A 19,013-nucleotide genomic window follows, 5' to 3' on the forward strand; every position below is an offset into this window, starting at 1 on the left:
TAAAAGGGTGAATGGTGAGAGAATGGCATAGAGATAGGAGGAGAAGAAGATTAACTGTTTATGTAAGCAACAAGGTGCCAAATGAAAGTTACCAGCCAGTAAGTAACTAACAAACGGCTGAAGAATCCCTTTGAAGCTTGAGGGCACAAAGGAGATAACAGAAGAAGAAATTCTACTAGATGGGCAGCAAGAACACTCCAAGGCTAAGATAAGCTGAAGACAAAAGAAGAACAACCGCAAAAACAGAAGCTGGGTATGGAAAAACCCCAAAGCACTGAAACAAAGGATGCCAATTTCTATAAAAGAACACTTTGAAAATGCCAAGTTGGGTGAGTCCCTTTCTCTACTGCTCTTTCATCGGAGCACAGATGCATCTGTTCACCCAGTTCCAGCTGTTATCTTTAAATCTGCTATCTTCAAATCATCAATAAGCCTGAGTTGGCCACCCTGGGCTGATATTGAGCAACTACTTCTGGTAACTATATCTGGTGTGTGTGTGGATGAAATGGTTATTTTGTGTATGCCTGTGTGTAATGATGTGTATCATGTTTTCTGTGTGTTTGTATGAATAGTGTGCCTAAACCTCTAACTCATGTAATCAATAAACATGGCACCTTGCCTTATCCTCCTTTTATAAAGTCTTGCTGATTTGCATAACATAGCTGGGTATAAATATGCTGCAGCTGGCTCTAAGGGGGGAGCCAGGTTGAGTATAATAGTGTGGCTGGCTCTGGGGTGGAATGTGACTGGTTCTGGAGGGCAGTGTGGGCCTCACCAGTGCCATTGGTGTGGATGTCACCCCTCCAGAAGGGCACATGTTCTCCTGAGTGGTTCCTGCCCACGAACTGGACCCAGTAGGCCGTGCCTGGCTGCAGGTTACGCAGGTGGTAGCTGCCGTGGGTGGAATTAGCCCGTCCTGAGACCTCCCAGTGCTCCTGCCAGATCTCTGCAGCTGTGGAGAAGGGAGGGTCGCATGGCACCTCAGATGCTTCCTACCCTCCCCAGAATCAGGCCAGGATTGGGGGCCTCTCCCCCAGCTATTGACTTCTCAGGACCAATGGCCCCAGGATTGGGGCCCCCAGCCAGAGACTCCAAGATTAGGCCCTCCCTAACAACCCCCCAGGGTCAAGCCCCTCCCATCCAGTGAACCCCCCAGGCTCAGCTCCCCCTAGACACTCACTCAAGGACTGGGCCCATATCAGCCCCAGCATCCAGTGACCCCAAAAATTTGGCCACTTAGACCAGTCCCCCCAGCCACAGACCCCAGGATTGAGCCCATATCAGCCCCACTCCCAGGATCAGCCCCAAATTGAGCCCTCCCCTGCCCCACTGACCCCAGGGTTAGGACTCCCAAACCCCTCCCTGGAAACCAATGCCCCCCACAGCCTCAGCCCTATTGGTCCCAATAGCCCAGTTCTTACTGGTCTTGGCCTGGAACTGGACCTCAAATTCCACATTGCGCTGGGCTCCACTGGGCGTCCAGCTCAGCACTGAGAAGTCGTTGCCCACCTGTACCACACTCACATTGTCCAGGTTGGGTAGCACTGTGGTGGCAGAGGCAATAAGCTGGGGAGGGGGGCAATTAATCATGTTGCAATCCCACCCCAAAGCTTTAGGGTGGCATCAGGAGACCTCTCTGTCCCCATTTTGTTGGTGAAAAAGGGGCAGACAGCCTAAATTGAAAAGGGTGGGGTGCATTAATTCTGGACCTTATTGATGACACTACCCTTTGCCTGGAATATTAATGGGGGAGCAATTAATCCTGTCTCATTCTCTCCCCACCAGGCATTGTAGTGGTACTAGACACCAGTCATGTCCACCTTCATTGCTGGGAAAAGAGCAGAGAGCCTAGTTTGATGAGGCTGGAGTGTTAGCTCTGGAATTTACCAACAGCACAACACTGGTTGGTGGTGGTCTGAGGTGGGGTCTGGATTTACCAGGCTTGGGAGGGGGCTAGATCTGCTGGGGGTAGGGCTTCCTGGGCTTACCAGGCTCTGGGTGCAGGACTAGCTCTGCTGGGGGTTGGGCTTAACCAGCTTCGGGGAGGAGTGGGGGCTAACCAGGCTCTGGGGGCAGGGCTAGCTTTGCTGGGGGCCAGGGTTTAACCAACCCAGGGGTGTGGCTTGCTTTGGAGAAAGTGGGGCTTACCTGGCTCAGGGGCAGTACTACCAAGGCGCACCACGGGTTCTCCAGGGCCAGCACGGGTGCAGGCCCGCAGTGCGAATCGGAAGTGGGCTTGTGGTGCTGGGAGCTGCAGGGTGACGTTGAGCTGCTCAGGCAGGAACGATACAGCCACTGGGCCCGAGGCATTGGCAGGGGATGACACTGGGGGGACAGTGCAGGTCAGCATGGCCCCCACAACCTGCCCCTGGGGGTAGGACCCTCCAGACCAGCCTAGAGACTGTAATTGTCCCCAGACCCATGCCCCCCTGCTCTAGCCCTGCCCCATCCCACAGTCCCACCCCTCCTATTATCCTGTCCCATCATAGCCCCACCCCCCAACCTAGCTCTGCCCCTCACCAGGCCCGTAGTGCAGCTCGTAGGCAGTGAGCAGGCCGTTGGGGTGCCGTGGGGGGGCCCAGGACAGTGCCAGCTCCGAGTCTGACACACGCTGCAACCGCAGCCAGGTTGGGGGGCCTGGCACTGGGGGAGAGAGGGAGTCAGAGGGGGCAGGGGACTGAGGGGAAGCCCCCACCTCTCCAGGGGTGTAAGAGGGGTCTGGGAGGCAGTATGGGAGCCTTCACCTCCCTGGGGGTTCCTGGGATGGGGGGTCTGGATTAGGCCCTGCAGGGACTCACCTCCCTAGGGGGAGCCTGAACAGGGGAGACTCTGGGCAATGGGGGGGTGTTTCTGGGGGCCCTTACCACCCACGGGGGGCAGGCATTGGGGAGACCTAAAGACTGGGGGCTGGGGGGACCTTGGGTTGCTGTAGTTCTGTGGTCTGGGTGAAAAGGTCTGGGAGCCAACTTCCTCAGGGGATCGGCGGGGCGGAGGGGGAAGTACAGGAGAGAAATTCAGGAGGTTTGGGGGGGGGGCTATGGGGAGACTGGGCAGGGAGCAGTCCAGGGGATTCTCCCCATCCTTGGGGGTCTGGGGCGGGGGGTGCAGGGGTGGCTGTGGGGGGAATCTAGGAGGGGTCTTGAGGTGGGGGCTAAACAGGAGATATTCAGGGGTTATTGCAGAGGCACTCACCTCTATGGGTGGGCTCTGGAGGGGGTAAGGCTGGGTCAGACAGATCCAGGGGGTCTTCCCTCCCTCAGGGGGTATTGGGGGAGTCTGGGGGGTGAGGGCTGGGAAAAAGAGGGGTCTAAGAGGTCCTGGGGGAGTCGGGAGGCTTCAGAGAGTTTTGAGAGGATCCTGGGGGGATCTCACCTCCCTCCGGGGTGTTGAAGTGCATCTCCTCGCTGAAGGGCCCAGCCCCGCGTCCATTGAAGACAGCGACGGCTACAACATAGTGAGACCAGGGCCGCAGCCCTCCCAGCACTGCCTGCGTTGCACGCCCCAGCACCCTCATTTCCAGCTTCTCTCTGGCCTCCAAATCCTGCTCTGAGGCCCGTGCAGGGGTCTCCCGGTGCCCCTGGTTCACCGCTGTTCCCTCACGCCAGTACTGCACCTGGATGTCATGGGACAAGTCAGTGTCACTCCCAACCCTTAGTCCCTTTCCTATTGGTGCCCCACATTACCCTGTGGTTCCCCTTGCTCCTGAACAACACACCCCCATACTCCTGCCCTTCACTCCTAACCTGTAGACCCTATGCATGGTGACCCTCACTCCCAGCCTGTAGCCCCCCCATACAGCCTGACAGTGCCCCTCAGTAGTGCCCAAAAGCCCCCATACCCAGTAGCCACGCAAGTGACCCCGCAGCTCCTCATGGCTGGACAGGATCCAGGACACAAGGACGCTGGTGCTGTTGATGAGCTCGATGCCCACATTTTCAGGGTACGCAAGAGGCACTGCAGGTCAAAGTCATGGGTCAGATATCAGGGCCCCCCACATCCATATTTCTCTCTCCCAGGCTCTTAGCCCCTCCTCTATCAGGCATCCCAGCAACCCCCACATTGAGCTGGGGTCACAGAGCCCTGCCCCCATGAGCACTAACTGCAAATCAGGTAAGTGGGCAGCAGTGTCCTGCAGGGGTTGGTGCTTGGTCCAGTATTTTTCAATATTTTTATTAACGATTTGGATGCGGGAGTGAAGCGGTCACTGGCTAAATTCATGAACAACACCAAGTTATGGGTGAGCATGGTCACTTGAAGACAGGCTACAGATACAGGCAGATGTAGACAGGTTAGCAAGTTGGGCGGATTGGAATCTGATGAAGTTCAGTGTGAAGAAATGTAAAATGCTCCACCTCAGGACAAGCAACCCCCAACACACCTACAGGCTTGGTGGCACCAAATTAACTAGCACCATGAACGAAAGGGACCTGGGGGTAATAATAGATCACAGTATGAATATGAGCCGGCAGTGCAGTGCTGTAGCCAGTAGGACAAATAACACTCTGGCATGCATCAATTTATGCATCTCCAGCAAAACCAAGGAGGTGATTCTTCTGCTCTACTCAGCACTGGTGAGACCACAGCTGGAGTACTGCATCCAATTCTGGGCACTACACTTCCACAAGGATGTGGACAAGCTTGAGAGAGTCTAAAGAAGAGCTACCCATATGATCAGAGTCTTAAAAAGGCAAGCCATACAAGAAAAGGCTTGAGGGATCTGGGACTCTTCAGCCTGAGGAAAAGAAGGCTGAGAGAGGACCTGGTAGCAGCTTACCACTATGCTAGGGGAGCATATCAAGGGCTTGATGAACAACGGTTCACCAGGGCACCTTTGGGGAAAGCCAGGAGTAATGGCCACAAACTCCTGGAAGACCGTTTCAGGCTCAACACTAGGGGAAACGTCTTCACAGCCAGGGTGTCGAGACTGGAATAAGCTCCCTCCAGAGGTGGTTCAATCACCTACCCTGGACAGTCACCTTGTTGGGGTTGCTTGACCCCAGCTGTCTTTCCTGCCTGGTGCAGGGGGCTGGACCTGATGATCTTCCGAGGTCCTTTCTGGCCTTTCCAGTCTATAAAACTATGAAACTGGGGGGGAAGCCCCAGTGTGCGTGCGTGCCTGCGTGCGTGCGTGCGTGCGTGCGTGCGTGCGTGCGTGCGTGTCCTGGACCCCTAGGTTCCCTGCATGTGCATGTGCGTATGTGTGTATAAGACCCAGATCCTTGGGTCCCGCATGCATCCACACATGGGATCCCATCCCCTCCTCCCCAGGTACTTACCATCCTCTCCTGAGTAGCCAAGGGTGGGGGGTGTTTCAGGCCCCTTCCCAGCAGGGTTCAGGGCTTGGAGGCGGAGGTCATACGGGGTGAAGGTCGGTGTGGGGGTCACCACCACTGGGGGGGCTGTCACTATGGCTTCAGCCCAGAGCCCCCCATTGCCTGCTGGTCTCCACTGTACACGGTAGTTCAGCTCAGGGGCGTTCCAGTCCTCGGGGGGCAGCGGCTGTGGGGGAGAGGAGGGCAGTTGCAGGGGGCTCTGGGAGGCTGGGGAACGCTCCCCCAATAGCCATCATGAGGGACTCGTGGCCCTCGGAGACTCAGATAGGGTGTCCAGGACACACACGCACGACTGGGACACCCCCGGTCCCCGTCCCCAGACACCCACCAAGTGACACCCCCGTCCCACTGCCCACTTAACTCAGGCCTGGGAGTCAGAGGTCAGTGGTTGAGGGTCACTTACTTCCCAGGTAATGATCATGTTGTCAGTTTGGTTGCCTTCACCGTGCAGCCCAGCTGGGAACCGGTCAGGTGCTGAAGGGAGGTGTCCGGGGTGTCAAGGGACACCCCAAGTTCATGAGGTCTTCGTGAGCCTCCCAGTCCCTTCCCCCATCTCAGGGCCCGCCAACATCCTCTGTGAGCTCCCCAAACCCCAGCACTCCACACCATCTTTCCCAGCCCCCTAAACCCCCAGGTCCCCCCAGTACTTCCTCCAGACCCCCTCCCTTACCTTTCCCACCCAACCTCCCCTCAGCCCCCTCAACCCCCCCAGATCTCCCCAACATCCTTCTACCCACCAAACCCCTCCCACCTCTTCATCCCCCTAACTTCCCCACCCAAGTCCCAGCCCCTTAAACCCCACTGGGCATCCACATCCCCCCAAACCATGTCAACCTCCCTGACCCCCCGCAATATCCTATGAAACCCCTGCCCTCTCCAAAGCCCCCAAAGTCCCCCAAAGTATGTTACCAGCAGGAGGGGTGGTGAGGGGGGCACTGGGCATGCCAGGATCTCCACGGCCATAAGCATTGGCACCCAGCACACGCAAGCGGTAGCGGCCATGGGGAGACAGTCCCAGACGGGTCTGTGGGGGCACCGGGGGCACCACGGCCACTTCCCGCCACTGCCCTGGTGAAAACATCTGCTCCTCTAGCTCCACCACGAACTCTGCAGGGACTCCAAAACATCAGAAGCCCTGTCCAGACTTGCCAGGGCCCTCCCATGAGCCACCAGAGCTCCCCACCACCACCAATAACTCAGGTACCCCCTAAACTTGCCTAAGACTAACCCCAAACCTACCAGGACCCCCAATACTTTTCAGGAGCCCCCCAACTCCACCAGGCCCCCCATGACATGCCAGAGTCTCCAATAAGTCAGAAACACCCAGAACCACCAGATTCCCCCCCACCAGAGGGCCCAAAAATCACCAGCCCACTCACAAACTCAGGAACTACAAAGACCCACCAGAACCCCCCAAAACCGACCAGGCCCCCCACCCTGAAAAAATAGGACCCCAAAGATCCACCAGAGATCCCCAAAATGCATCCAGGTCCCTCAAGACCCCAAACGGAAAAACTGGGAACCCCCAAACACCAGAGACACGTCCGAAAACCCACCAGTATCTTCCAATAACTCAGGAACCCCCAAAAGTGCCCCAGCCCTCCACAAATCCATCAGACAATCTGATGCCCAGAACCCCCGCAAAATCCAGCAGCCCTCCCAAAACCTCTAGGAACCTCCAAAACCCTCTGGTCCCCCCAAGAACCTCAGAGACCCCCAACACCTGCCAAATGCCTCCACTAACTCAGGGACCCCCCAAAACCAAGTCCCTCAGAGCTACTAAGGCCCCTTCAGAAACTCAAGGGCTCCCCAAGAACCCCCCACTAACTCAGGGATCCCCAAAACCTGCCACAGACTCTCCAAAACGCCAAGGACCCTCCAAGCCCGACTAAAGACCCCCTAATAACTGACGGAGCACCCAGAACTCAACAGAGACCCCATGAAACCTGCCAGGCCCCTGAATAATTCAGGGACCACCCAAAAGCAACTGGGGCCTCCACACATCCACCAGTGCCCCTTCCTTTCCGGAAATCCAGAGCTCCCTCAAGACCTACCAGAGACAACCCCAAAATCCTCCAACGGCCTCACAATAACTCAGAGACCCCTCCAAAGCCCATCAGGGCCCCCCAGAAACTCAAGGTTCCCCCAAACCCACCAGATACCCCAATAATTCAGGATCCCCCAAAACCCATCAGAGAAGTTTATAGATATTTAAGGGTCCTTGGTGGATTTGGGGTGGATAGGGGGACCTGAGGTAGTTTGGAGGGAGGCTATGGGGATTCCCAAGGAGGGTTTGGGGGAGATATGGGGGGCTTGGGGGTCTGACAAGGTTTGAGAGCTGAGAGATGTTTTGGAGGGGTCTAAGGGGAGTTTTTTTGGGGGCTGGAGTATCTGGGGGAATCAATGGGGGATTTAGGAGGTCCTTAGGGGGCTGACAGATCCAGGGAGGAGTTTGGGGGAAATTAGGGGGATATGGGGGGTCTGGGGCAGTTGGAAGGATTTTTGGGGGTCCTAGGGAGTTGTAGGGGGTCTAGGTGGGGCCAAGAGAGTTTGACAGGGCTGACAGGGTAAGCAAGTGTTTAGGGGTCCTGCAAAGATTTGGGAGGGGCTCATGGATGACTTGAGGACCTGGGGGTTGGAGGGTCCAGGCAGGGGTTGCGGAGGTTAGAGGGTGTGGGGGAACCACAGGGGTTGGGGGGGAGATGGGGGATCTGGAGGTGTTGGGGGGGTCAGGGGAGTTTGGAGGATCCTCTGTGGGTGTTGGGAATGTTGGAGGCAGTCAGGGAGTACTTTTAGGAATCTTGGAAGAGGTTGGCAGGGTGAGGAGGCTTAAGTAGTGGTCGGGTTTTGGGGGCTCAGGGCAGCTGTAGTGGTTGGTGCATGTCTGAGGGAGCTGGATTTGGGGGGTGAGAGGGGTCCAGGGGATTTGGAGTCTGGGAGGGCTGGGTTGGGGAGGTCCAAATGGGTCTGAAAATTTTGGGGGTCCAGGGGTTTTGGGGTTGGGAGGGCTGGGTTTGGGGAATCAGATGGGCCTGGGAGGAGTTGGGAATCAGGGGGCTGGAGAGGGTTGGGGGGATCACAAAGGTCTGGAGATGTTTTGGAAGAGTTAGGGCGTCTGGGGGAACTGAAGCATTTCAGGAGGTCTGGAGTCAGGGGCTGTTTTATGAGGCTGGGGGTTTGAGACAGCTTGGGGGGGGGGTCCTGGGAGGTCTGGGGAGACTGTGGTTGGGTTGGGAGATTACAGGGGACTGTGAGGGGGTGGAGATATGAGGGCATTTAGGGGGTCCTAAGGGTTTGGGGGGCCCAAGAGGGTCTCACTCTCCACAGGGCTGTTGTGCTCATCCCCTGGAATCCAGTTCAGTGTCACCCAGCGTCCAGCCTCCAGCTCTGACACCTGCAGCTCTGACACTGGCCCTGGTCGTCCTGTGGAAGGATTGGGGAGACCGGGGGGGGGTCACAGCTGGGGCCAAGGGGCCCCCCACTCCCACCTGCTCCAGCCTTAGTTGGGCCCAGGATGAGGGCCCCAATCCGCTTCTCCCTTTGGATTTAGACTTGCCACATGACCACCCCCACAGGCTCAGGACCCAGACTTCCACCCCCAGAGGCACCCCCATCAGAATTCAGGGACTCCTCACATGATGCCCTGGGAACCAATCAAAATTAAGAAGCCCTCCCCCACCCCTTCGGGGGGTACCAATCAGGATTTAGGGATCCTCCACATGAACCCCTGTGGAACCAAGGAGGATTTAGCCCCTCCCCCCCTTCCTCCAGGCAGTGGTTCTCAACCATTTTTGTACCAGGACCCACTTGTAAACATCAATGGCCAATCCTGACCCAATGCCCCTCACTCCCGATGCACTGCCCACAGACCCCAGCATCCAGTGTGTGGGGCAGGGACGATGTGGGGTGGGAGGCCAAGGCCACCCCTTGCAGGCTGGAGCTCTGCCAGCCTGCAGGAAAAAGCCACTGTTTCCCAGGTTTTTCTCTTTTAAAGGAGAACCCATTTTTAAAGTTTGTTCGTAACCCTTTCATATATTCTTGCAACCCACTTTTGGGTTGTGACTCACAGGTTGAGAAACACTGCCCTAGAGGACCAATCATGATTCAGGGCCTTGCCTCCCACCCCCAGGTAATAAATCAGGATTGGGGGATTTACCCACGACCCGTAGCATGGCTTCAGCCTCCACAACATCCAGCTCTGTGCGTGCCTGGCACCGCAACCGGCCCTGGTCCCAGTAGTCAGCACCAGCCACTGTGAGCACACCGGTACCTGCGCCTTGCGATTCCAGCGCCAGCCTGTGGGGTGGGGTGGGGGGAATGCTGCAAACTTCCCCCAATGGTGTCCCCAGGCTGTGAGCTTCCCCAAGGGTGCCCTGAGGCCTCACCTGTCACTGTCAGAGGTCTCCCTCAGTGGCTGCCCATCCCGGTCCCATGACAGGGTGGCAGGGGACAGGGAGGGGTCAGCCCAGGCCCTGCAGACAAACGTCACCGTCTCCCCCTTCTTCACCGTGGCACTGCGGGGGGTCAGCTCCACTCTCGTGGCCACTGGGGGGTGGGGGTTAAAAGTCAGGGGTCAGCAAGCGTTCTTAGAATACTGTAGGGCAGCTGGCACTTTACCAAAATACCTTGTTCACCACCCAGTGGCAAAGGATAGCAACCTCTTACTCCAAAACATGCTGGTAAACAGCGGGGCATGTAGAAGATAATGTAAAAAGGTTCAGTGGGGGCACTGCTCCAATGCATGCTGGGATGGTGGTAGTGTTGGTGGGGGGTGTTCACTGTCACAGCGCATGCTAGGGAGGTTGCGGTAGCCAGGCCTGGATTCTGCCCCAAAGCATGCTTGGATGGTAGAAGACTGACCAGACAGCCAGGTGCAGGGGGGTGGGGAAGGGATGTTGCCTCAGAGCATGCTGGGATGGAGGGGGTAGCGTGTTGCCTCAGTGCTTACTACGATTGGTGAGGGAACACATCCCAGTGCATTCTGAACTGGGGAAGGGGTTTACTTCAGTGGATGCTGGGAGCGTGGAAGACCACAGAGGAGAGTGTTTGTAAGGGTGGTTGTGTCACCCCAGAGCTTGCTGGGATAGCTGGGGGGCCAGGTATTGTCCCATTGTACACTGTATGGTGGGGGCAGAGGGAATGGTCACTGCCAATGCCCTAGTGCATGCTGGGATAATGGAAGAACTAGGCAAAAAGGTTAGGGGCAGGGGAGTTGCTGGAGTGCATGCTGGGATGGCTGGGGGGTGGGGAAACATTGTCCTAGTGCATGCTGGAGTGGTAGAGGGTGTTGACCCAGCACATGGTGGGATGGTTGTGGGAGGCCGTGCCCCAGCACATGCTAGGACAATGGAAGAGTATCCAGCAGGATTTGGAGGGCTGGGACACTGCTCCAGTGCAGGATGGGATGGTGGCAGTGGTAGTGGAGGCTGCGGGGGAATGGCTTCCCCAGCGTACGCTAGAATGATAAGGAGTATTGCCCCAGTACATGCTGGGATTGTGGCAGTGGTTGGGGGATGGGAGTCACTGCCCCAGTGCATGCAGGGGATGGGGAGGGGTAGGGCATACCCTTAACAGCAAGGTGGGCGGTGATGGAGGTGTTGCCATTGGTGTTGTGGGCATGGCATGTGTAGGTGCCAGTGTCGCCGAGTTGGGCGCCGCTCAACCATAAGGTCCCATTGGTGAAGATGAAGGCCCGATCCAAACCCAGTGCTGGCACCTGACCCTCTGTCAGCCTGTGGGAGGGGGAACAGGGATGGGGGAGGGTCAGGGGGTGCCAAAAATCTCATCTACAGCCCCAGGCCCCACCCCCAGCTCTGTAATCCTGGCCTTAGATCTGCCCCCTGTGTTGCCCTTGGGCAGGAAAGGGGAGATAGGAAGCACCAGGAGCCTCACCCATAGTCCTAGGCCCTGCCCCTAGGCCTTAAGCCCTGGAGGGTGGGGCAAAAGCAGCACAGAACCCTGTCCCTAGCCCAAACCCTGTCCCCATCTCTAGCCAGGCCTCTTTCCCTGCCCTCTGACACCTGGGAAGGGAAAGGAGGGGCCACAGCTCAGACCTGCCCCCAAAGCCAGCCCCACCCCCACAGTATGAGGCTCCACACCCCCATCCGCTTGTCATGGGAGGGGACATCAGGAAGCGGGGAATTCCATGGCAGGGTAAAAGGGGGGCATGTGGGGGTAAAAGTGGGCTCTGGGGGAACCTGGGTGGGCTCTCAGGAGGGCTTTCACCACTCAAAATGAGGGTAGGGGTCATGGGAGGGGTTGGGAGTTCTGGAGGGCATGTAGGGGTCTTGGGGGGCCATGGGGAGTTCCTGGGAGGGCTCTAGGAGGGTCCTAAGGATCTCTCACCAGGTAAGGACATGGTAGAGTGTTGGGGTGCTGTGGAGGGGGCATGGGGTCCCATGTGGGGGCTCTCACCAGGAGCCAGCGGGTGTAGAGAACTCTGGGGGAGGGGGTCCTCAGGGGTTGGAAGCTGTGTAGTGGTCCTGGGGTGGTCCCAGGGGGCTTCTCCCCAGATGAGTGGGTATGGTGGGTTTAGGGGAGGCTGGTGGGGCTCTGGGGGTCCCAGGGGTCTCATCAGGCAAGGGCAGGTGTGAGGGCATTGGCAAGGCATCAGGGGTGTCTCACCAGGTAAGGGCAGGCGCTGGGGCGCCAAAGGGGTGGCAGTGCAGCCAGGCGCTGCCGTTCTCCACCACCGTGTACTGGAGCCCATCAGTCGTCAGGATCTGGGCCGGCAGCTCTGGGGAGGGAGGGGGGCACTGGGGTGGGGGCACTGTGGCTCTGCCCCCCTTCCAGTCCCCCATGCCCCCCTGTTGCTAAGGAGGGGCTGTCATCCTGGTGATGGTGGCTGGGGTCACTCACTGACACACCAGGCCATCCCCCAGGCCTCAGGGATGTTGTCAGGACAGCAGAGACAAGGCCAGTGGTTGCCATAGAGATGGGGGGGGGGGGGAATCCTGGACCTGGTTACCACAGCAGAAGTGGGACCATTGCCATGGGAGAAGCTCCTGTGGCTGCAAGGGCAGCAGTTGCCATGGCCAAGGGATAGTCACCTGGGGAGGGGGAAGGGAGGACAGGGAAGGTTGCCATGGAGATGGTTGCCACAGCCAGAGGAAGCAGCTGCCAGAAGTGTTACTATGGCAGTGGGTGCCATGACCAAGGGATGTGGTTGTTGGCAGCTGGTTGCGGTGGAAGCTGTTGCCATAGCCAGAGGGGGTACAGGGTATGGCTGGGAACATATTTCCCATGGAAACACTTGGGGTTGGGGTTGCTAGATAATGGTTGCCATAGAAGTGGCTGCCATAAACTGAGGTATTGTGCTTGTCAGAGACAATTGCTATGGAAGCAGTTGTCACAGCTGGGGAACTGCCATTCTGGGCAACTGTAGCCATGGAGACAATTGCCATGGGCAGGAGATGTGGATCCATGGTTGCCATTGAAGCAGTTGTCATAGTTGCCAGACGGAAGCATTGCCACGGAAGCATGTGGGGGTGGTGGTCGGTTGCTGCAGTTGCCATAGAAGCAATTACCATGGCCAGGGGCACTGCTGCCAGAGGATGGCTGCCATGGAGACAACAACCACAGCAAGGAGCTGTGAGTGCCTGGGTAGACTATCACCATGGGAGCTGTTGCCATGGCTTGGGTTCTGCCCATCATAGAGACAGCTCCCATGGCCAAGGGTTGTGTTGTTGTGTGGTTGCTACGAGGAGGATAGTTGGTGATGGCTGCTGTGGAGACAGCTGCAGGGGCCATAGTCGTTGTGGCACCGGTCGCTGGGGCTCACCGAGCACATGCACATAGGCGTTGGCCAGCAGGCGGCCGTGGCGGTTCCCAGCCTCACACTGCATCACCTGCGTGTCGTTGGGCTCCACCTGTGCCAGGATCAGTGCCCCACCCCGCACAGCCCGCCGGGGGTCTGCATCCACTTCTGGGGGCCGGGGGGGAGTGAGATTGGTACCCCTCACTCCTGACCCACAGCCCCACAGTGCCCCTCACTCCTAACTCACAGGCCCTCAACAATGGTGCCCCTCATTCCCAACCTGCAGCCCCACCATGGCCCTGCAGTGCCTCACTCCCAACCTGCACCCCCGCTTATTGCTGCCCTTCACTCCCAACCCAAGGGGACCCTCCACAAAGACTCACCTTCCAAGGGGATCCCATTCATGCGCCATGTCACCTGGGGCTTGGGTTTCCCATAGACATCACAGACGAGGCGCACGTTCTCCCCTGGGGCATAGATCCCGCTCTGGGGGCGCCGCACCCAGTATGGAGCCGCTGGGAGCAAGCAAGGGGGGCAAGCAGGGGGGCAAGGTGAGAGCAGTGCCCCTCACTGCTGACCTGCAGCCCCCTTCTATATGGGTGCCCCCAACTCCTGACCCGCAGCCCCCACCTTCAACAGTAACACTGAACGTGTGCTGAGTGCTGCCCTGGCTGTTCCTGGCCACACACTGATACTCGCCGTCATCCTCCTCAGCCACTGCCTGGATCTGCAGTGTCCGCTGGAAGTTCTCAAGGGACATGCGCTCAGCCGGGAGGGGTCCATTCAGACGCAGCCACTCCACTGTTGGCGTCGGGCTAGAGGGAGTTACTCACAATGCATTGAGGCTGCGGGAGTCAGCCCTTACCCATGATGCACTGGGGCTGGTGGCACCAGGTCTAACTCATAATGTATCAGATTTAAAGGAAGCTGTACTTACCCATGATGCATTGGGGTTGGGGGAACCAGGCCTGACCCATGATGCACTGGGACTAGGGGAACTGCACCTGACTCATAATGCACGAGAGGTGTAGGGAGCTGGACTCATCCACCATGCACTGGGTCTGATCCATAATACACTAGGGCTGGAGGGAATGGCACTTGCCCATGATGCACTGGGGCTGAAGGAACCAGGCCTGACCCATGATGCGCACCAGGTTTGCAGGGAGTGGGACTTACCAACTATGCCCTGGGGCTAGTAGGACAAGGCCTTACCCACAATGCACCAGGGCTGAAAGGAGCAAAATTTACTCACTATCCCCTGGAACCAAGGGACCCAGAAGTTTCCCACAGTCCTCTGGACACCCACCCGCCAGCCGTATTACCCACAATCTCTCCCCCCAACCCTCCAGCCCCATTACCCACAATGCCCTAGGGTGGGACTCACAAGCCCTCAGGAATACACTCAAGAAGCAGGGTGCCCCCCTGCAGCGCCACGTAGGCCGAGCTCTCACCACGCGGCACCAGCAGCTGCGGGGGACGGTGCTTCAGGGCATTGCCTGTGGACAGGGGGCCAAGAGGTTAATGAGGCCTCCGCATAGCTGGGTACATCACAAACTCCATGGTATACTTGGCTACCAGCATGCTCCACCTGAAAGCTGGCTGTATTTCAGCCTGTTACATTCAGCTGTCAGCTTTCTCCACCCCAAAGCTGTCAGCATCTCAGGTCATCCCTGTTCCACCCAGCTGTTCCACCCCAGAGCCAGCTGCATCTCAGCTCATTATACTGATCCAGCAGCCTTGTCCCCCAACCCCTCCAGAGCCAGATTCATCTCATCCTGCTACACTCAGTTATTAGCATCCCCCACTCCAAAGACAGCTATGTAGCTTGTTATATTCAGATGCCAGTCCCCCCCACCCCAGAACTGGCTGTATCTCATCTTGTTATACTTGGCTGCCATCTGCACCCCCCCCCAGAGTTGGGCACATTGCCAGCCCCGGCACATACTGGGGGTGACACGCAGGGTGATGGGCTCCTTCTGGATAATGGTGCGGGGGCTCAGAAAGTGAGCATGGCAGATATAGTCGGGGTGGCTGTCACCAGGCACTGCGTGGGCGAAGTACAGGTAGCCATCCTGGCCCATGTTCACCCGTGCATCCTGGGCAATGTGCATGATGCCTGGAGGGGGCAGGGTGGGGGCATGACCCCTGACCACCCCAGGCCCCTCCAATCCCCCAAGATCAGGACCTGGGATGAGGGCCCACAGGATTGGGCCTGGATCAGGACCATCCCAGCCCCCAAACTGGGGCCTCCAGATCCTCCCATATTCTAGGATTAGGCCCTGAATTGGGTCCCTCCTTACCCTCTGCCCCCAAAGCCTGGGATTGGGACTCCCCACTTCAGGATCAGGCCTGGATCAGGGCTTTTGCCCCTCCTCTCCCCCCACTTCAGGATCAGGCCCCTCTGGCCTGCCCAATACCCCAGGATAAGGCTCCTCCACTCCTCCTCCCCACCTCCAGATCAGGACCCCATACCACCCTTCTCCAGGATCATGCCCCCCCCGGATCAGGCCCAGATTAAGGCCCTGGTGGATGGGGGGGGAGGGGAGGGGATGGGATGGGGGTTACTCACGGCTGTTGAGCCAGTAGATACGGGGGAGGACAGCACTGGGGGGAGGGTCGCAAGGCAGCACCACGGATGCCCCCTCCTCCACCTCCACTGGGGTCACCTTCTCCTTGGGCCACTGCGGGGTGCCTGTGGGGGCAGATCAGGAATGCGGGGCACCAGTGTGGGCAGATGTGGGTCAGGGGTGATGGACACTGTAGGGCTATGGCACTGGAGCTGCCGATCAGGAGTGAGGGGCACCATGGGGGTAGGGAGGGGTTATGGGTCAGGAGTGAGGTACACCCAGAATGGGGGGGGTGTAGGTTGAGAGCGAGGGGCACCATTATATAGGATGACTGTGAGTCAGAAGTGGGGGACACTGTGGTGCGGGGAGGGGGGGGCAGCACTCACTCTCAGCGATGAGCCGGGCCTGGCGGCTGAGGGCAGTACCAAGCCTGTTGTCTGCAAGGCAGCGGAAGATGCCCTGGTAACGTGGTGCCTGCGTCCCGTTGATAAGTAGCGTCCCCGTGTCCGGCACCAGTGATGTCCCTGGTTCCCGGCCTGGCTCAAACAGCTGCCCATCCCGTGTCCACCGGAAACTGCAGGTAGTGGGGGCAGTTAGGGGATGGCCTCTGCCAAGGGGTGGGGCTTGAAGCTCAGGGCAGGTCACGAAGACAGAGCCTCAAGCAGGGATGGGGCTTCCATTATGGGGGCATGGGCCTAGATCTGCGGGTGGGGCCTGGCCTGGTTTTGGAGGCCATGGCCTCCATTGTGGGGGGTGGGTCTAGACTGAGGAGGCAGAGCCTGATTATGGGGCATGGTCAGGATCTCCCTAGAATACATGGGGGCCCTACCTTCCACTTAGGGGCGTGGCCTGACTCTGGGGGCATGGCTTCACCATCACATGATGTGGCTGAGTGGGAGGCAGGGCCATGGGCCATCCCATGAAGGGAAGAGGGACATTTCCAGGGTTGGGGGAGCAGGGCCAGTTCCCAGTGAGTGAGGCTTCTCCCCCACACAGTGGGCAGTGGCCAAGGTTTAGGGGTCTGCACTTACGTGACAGGTGGGTTGCCACTGGCCTCACACTTGAGGACAACGTCATCGCTGGGGAAGACAACGACGCGTTCAGGGGGCTCCTCTGTCAGCTCGGGAGGTTGCAGCACTGGGGGGGGAGGGGTGGGGGTCATGTGGGGCCCTCTTTGCCCCACCCCCTCCTTGACTCTACCCCCCTCCTAGCCCAGAGGGTCTCTGGGAGGGGAAGATCCACCCCTGTCTCCCTTGTTAATTCCCAAACCCCACCCCCTAGCTCCAGGCCTAGCCCCAAGCCCCATCCCCCTGTTTCACAAGGACTCACAATCAGGCCTCTTGTCTGCACCATCCCGAAAGCAGGTGGGGAGAGAGACAGAGAGACAGGGTGAGGTGGCCCCAACCCCCACACACGTGGGGGGAAAAATATGAAGCACACACATGTGCAAATGTGATCAGAACCTCCTGGCACTCGTATGTTGGAGAACTATGTAGCAAATGCATATGCGAGTGAAGTTGCTGGCGATGCATGTGGGACAAACACTGGGAAAACGTGTGCAAGGGTGAGTGCACAACACAAACTCCTGGAACATGAATGAGACAAATGCAGGGCACATGCACGCGATGCAGGCTGTCAGCACATACATGTAGCAGAAGCATAGGTCACACATGTGCAGGGAATGACTGGAATGAGTGTATGGGAAATGTGCACGACTGCATATGCAAATATGAGGGAAGCTCCCACCACAACCAAGTTGGAGAAGCATGGGGCACGTGTGTGCAAGAACAGATCCCAGCACATGTGTGAGAGAAGCACAGGACAAACACATGTACATGCATGCACTTATGCCACACAAGCTCCCAGCACATGTATGTCAGAGAAGCACAGGGTGCACACCTGTGCAGGGGCACATCCTACCGCAAGCACACACAGGAAAAGTATGTGGCATGTACAGGTGCAAGAGCAGACCCTGGCACACCCATGTGAGAGGAGAACATAGGTGAATCCGGGAACACGTGTGTGCAAAATGAGGCAAGTAAGACCCAGCCCAGACACCTAGGTACTCTCTACCAGCCCCACAGGCATCCACATGGCTCCCTGACACCTGGGTTCCATGCTTCCTTCTGTTGCCTGCTGCCGCTGTCCGTAATGCCTGCAGGGTCTGCAGCCGCTGTAGCTACCACCTGCCCACAACACCCCAAGGCAAGGGAGCTGCAATGGTAGGTAACCCCCTCCCAAGCCCTGGGGATCAGGCTGCAGCTACAGCTGCTCCCAGTCAGGCCTGGAGTCCCACTGGCTCTAGCTACAAGTGAAAAAAACTCCCCCCCACCCCCCATTTCCAACACTTACAACCTCCTACCCCAAGCTCCGTGGACAGGGCTAGATGAGGAAGCTGGGCTGAACCATTGGAGAACCCCAGGGGTTCCTGGAGGCATCTGCACTGGAACACTGCAGGGCTCAAGGGGTGCCTGGCTTTGGGAGAGTGAGCATCTGGGCTGAACTATTCCAGGGCCCGGGTTAGGGTGGGGAAATCCCTGAGGCAGCTGGCCTGAACCACTGCAGAGGCCTGGGGCAGGGGTGGTTCCTGAATCAACTGACCATTGTTGGGTCCTAGAAAGGGCTCCTGGGGTCAGCGGAGCTGGACCATTGCAAGACTGGTGGGGGGCGGGTCCTATGGGTAGACAAGTTGAACCATTCCCAGGGCCTGGGCTAAGGGTGCTCCCTGGCCTTTTTTTTTTTTTTTTTTTTGGGAGTGGGGAATCTGGGCTGAACCATCGCAGGGCCTTGGTGGGGTGGAGAAAGGAGTGCCTGGCTTTGGGAGTGGGGGCTTCTGGACTGTACCACCGCAGGCCCCTGGGGAATGTAAAGTGGCTGGGGGATGGAGGGGGGGGGAGACCAGTTGGGCTGTACCACTATAGAACAAGGGGGTGCCTCAGAGCATGCAGGGGGACCGGAACTGAACAACTGCAGGGTGAACAGGGACAGTGACATACAGCCCCCACCCCCCATGCACCACTGCAGTGGTCACTGGGTTGTACCACCACAGGAAATGAGGTGGGGGGGAAATAGCCTGTATAATTGGAGGGCATATATGGGGAGGAATAGGGACCCCAGGGCAACCTGGGCTGTACTATTGCTGGACCAAGCTGGAGGCAAGGCCCAGACAGGATGGGTGGGAGGGCACCTGGGCTGTACCATTGCAGAGATGGGGGGATGTCTAAAATCTGGGGGAAGCTGGGCTATACCAGTGCATGGCAAAGAGGGGTGGTGGGCATTAGGGCACCAGCAGGGTTTTACCACTATAGAATGAAGTAGGGGCTTTGGGACCCTGAGTCAACATGGCTGTACCATTAC

At 58.1% G+C, this 19,013-nt stretch overlaps 1 protein-coding gene across 9 annotated transcripts in view; it reads right to left on the reverse strand.

The window, feature by feature from the left end:
- L1CAM (L1 cell adhesion molecule) overlaps nucleotides 1–19,013 on the reverse strand; it is a 30,692-nt gene that overhangs the window by 8,009 nt on the left and 3,670 nt on the right. For 7 of the 9 annotated variants that reach the window (XR_016443930.1, XR_016443929.1, XM_090060707.1 and 4 more), the window contains exons 3-24: nucleotides 16,688–16,793; nucleotides 16,043–16,230; nucleotides 15,659–15,781; nucleotides 15,035–15,205; nucleotides 14,474–14,585; nucleotides 13,720–13,904; nucleotides 13,473–13,604; nucleotides 13,114–13,257; nucleotides 11,958–12,069; nucleotides 10,899–11,065; nucleotides 9,719–9,878; nucleotides 9,490–9,629; nucleotides 8,652–8,756; nucleotides 6,243–6,440; nucleotides 5,737–5,807; nucleotides 5,277–5,499; nucleotides 3,839–3,954; nucleotides 3,373–3,613; nucleotides 2,521–2,643; nucleotides 2,149–2,325; nucleotides 1,422–1,544; nucleotides 776–952 (exon numbers count right to left, since the gene is read on the reverse strand). Coding sequence is in view for 7 of the 9 variants with exons in the window: in XM_090060707.1 (XP_089916833.1) it covers nucleotides 776–952; nucleotides 1,422–1,544; nucleotides 2,149–2,325; nucleotides 2,521–2,643; nucleotides 3,373–3,613; nucleotides 3,839–3,954; nucleotides 5,277–5,499; nucleotides 5,737–5,807; nucleotides 6,243–6,440; nucleotides 8,652–8,756; nucleotides 9,490–9,629; nucleotides 9,719–9,878; nucleotides 10,899–11,065; nucleotides 11,958–12,069; nucleotides 13,114–13,257; nucleotides 13,473–13,604; nucleotides 13,720–13,904; nucleotides 14,474–14,585; nucleotides 15,035–15,205; nucleotides 15,659–15,781; nucleotides 16,043–16,230; nucleotides 16,688–16,793 (3,294 nt within the window). In the remaining 2 variants the exon portion in view is untranslated. Of the gene's footprint in view, nucleotides 1–775; nucleotides 953–1,421; nucleotides 1,567–2,148; nucleotides 2,326–2,520; nucleotides 2,644–3,372; nucleotides 3,614–3,838; nucleotides 3,955–5,276; nucleotides 5,500–5,736; nucleotides 5,808–6,242; nucleotides 6,441–8,651; nucleotides 8,757–9,489; nucleotides 9,630–9,718; nucleotides 9,879–10,898; nucleotides 11,066–11,957; nucleotides 12,070–13,113; nucleotides 13,258–13,472; nucleotides 13,605–13,719; nucleotides 13,905–14,473; nucleotides 14,586–15,034; nucleotides 15,206–15,658; nucleotides 15,782–16,042; nucleotides 16,231–16,687; nucleotides 16,794–18,018; nucleotides 18,308–19,013 lie in introns of those variants that run through there. The other 2 variants (XM_090060708.1, XM_090060712.1) reach the window with 2 other exon arrangements.

This window comes from Crocodylus siamensis, chromosome 8, assembly GCF_052110815.1.
Source record: "Crocodylus siamensis isolate JL-2025a chromosome 8, ASM5211081v1, whole genome shotgun sequence".
In the NCBI taxonomy this organism is placed as follows: Eukaryota; Metazoa; Chordata; order Crocodylia; family Crocodylidae; genus Crocodylus; species Crocodylus siamensis.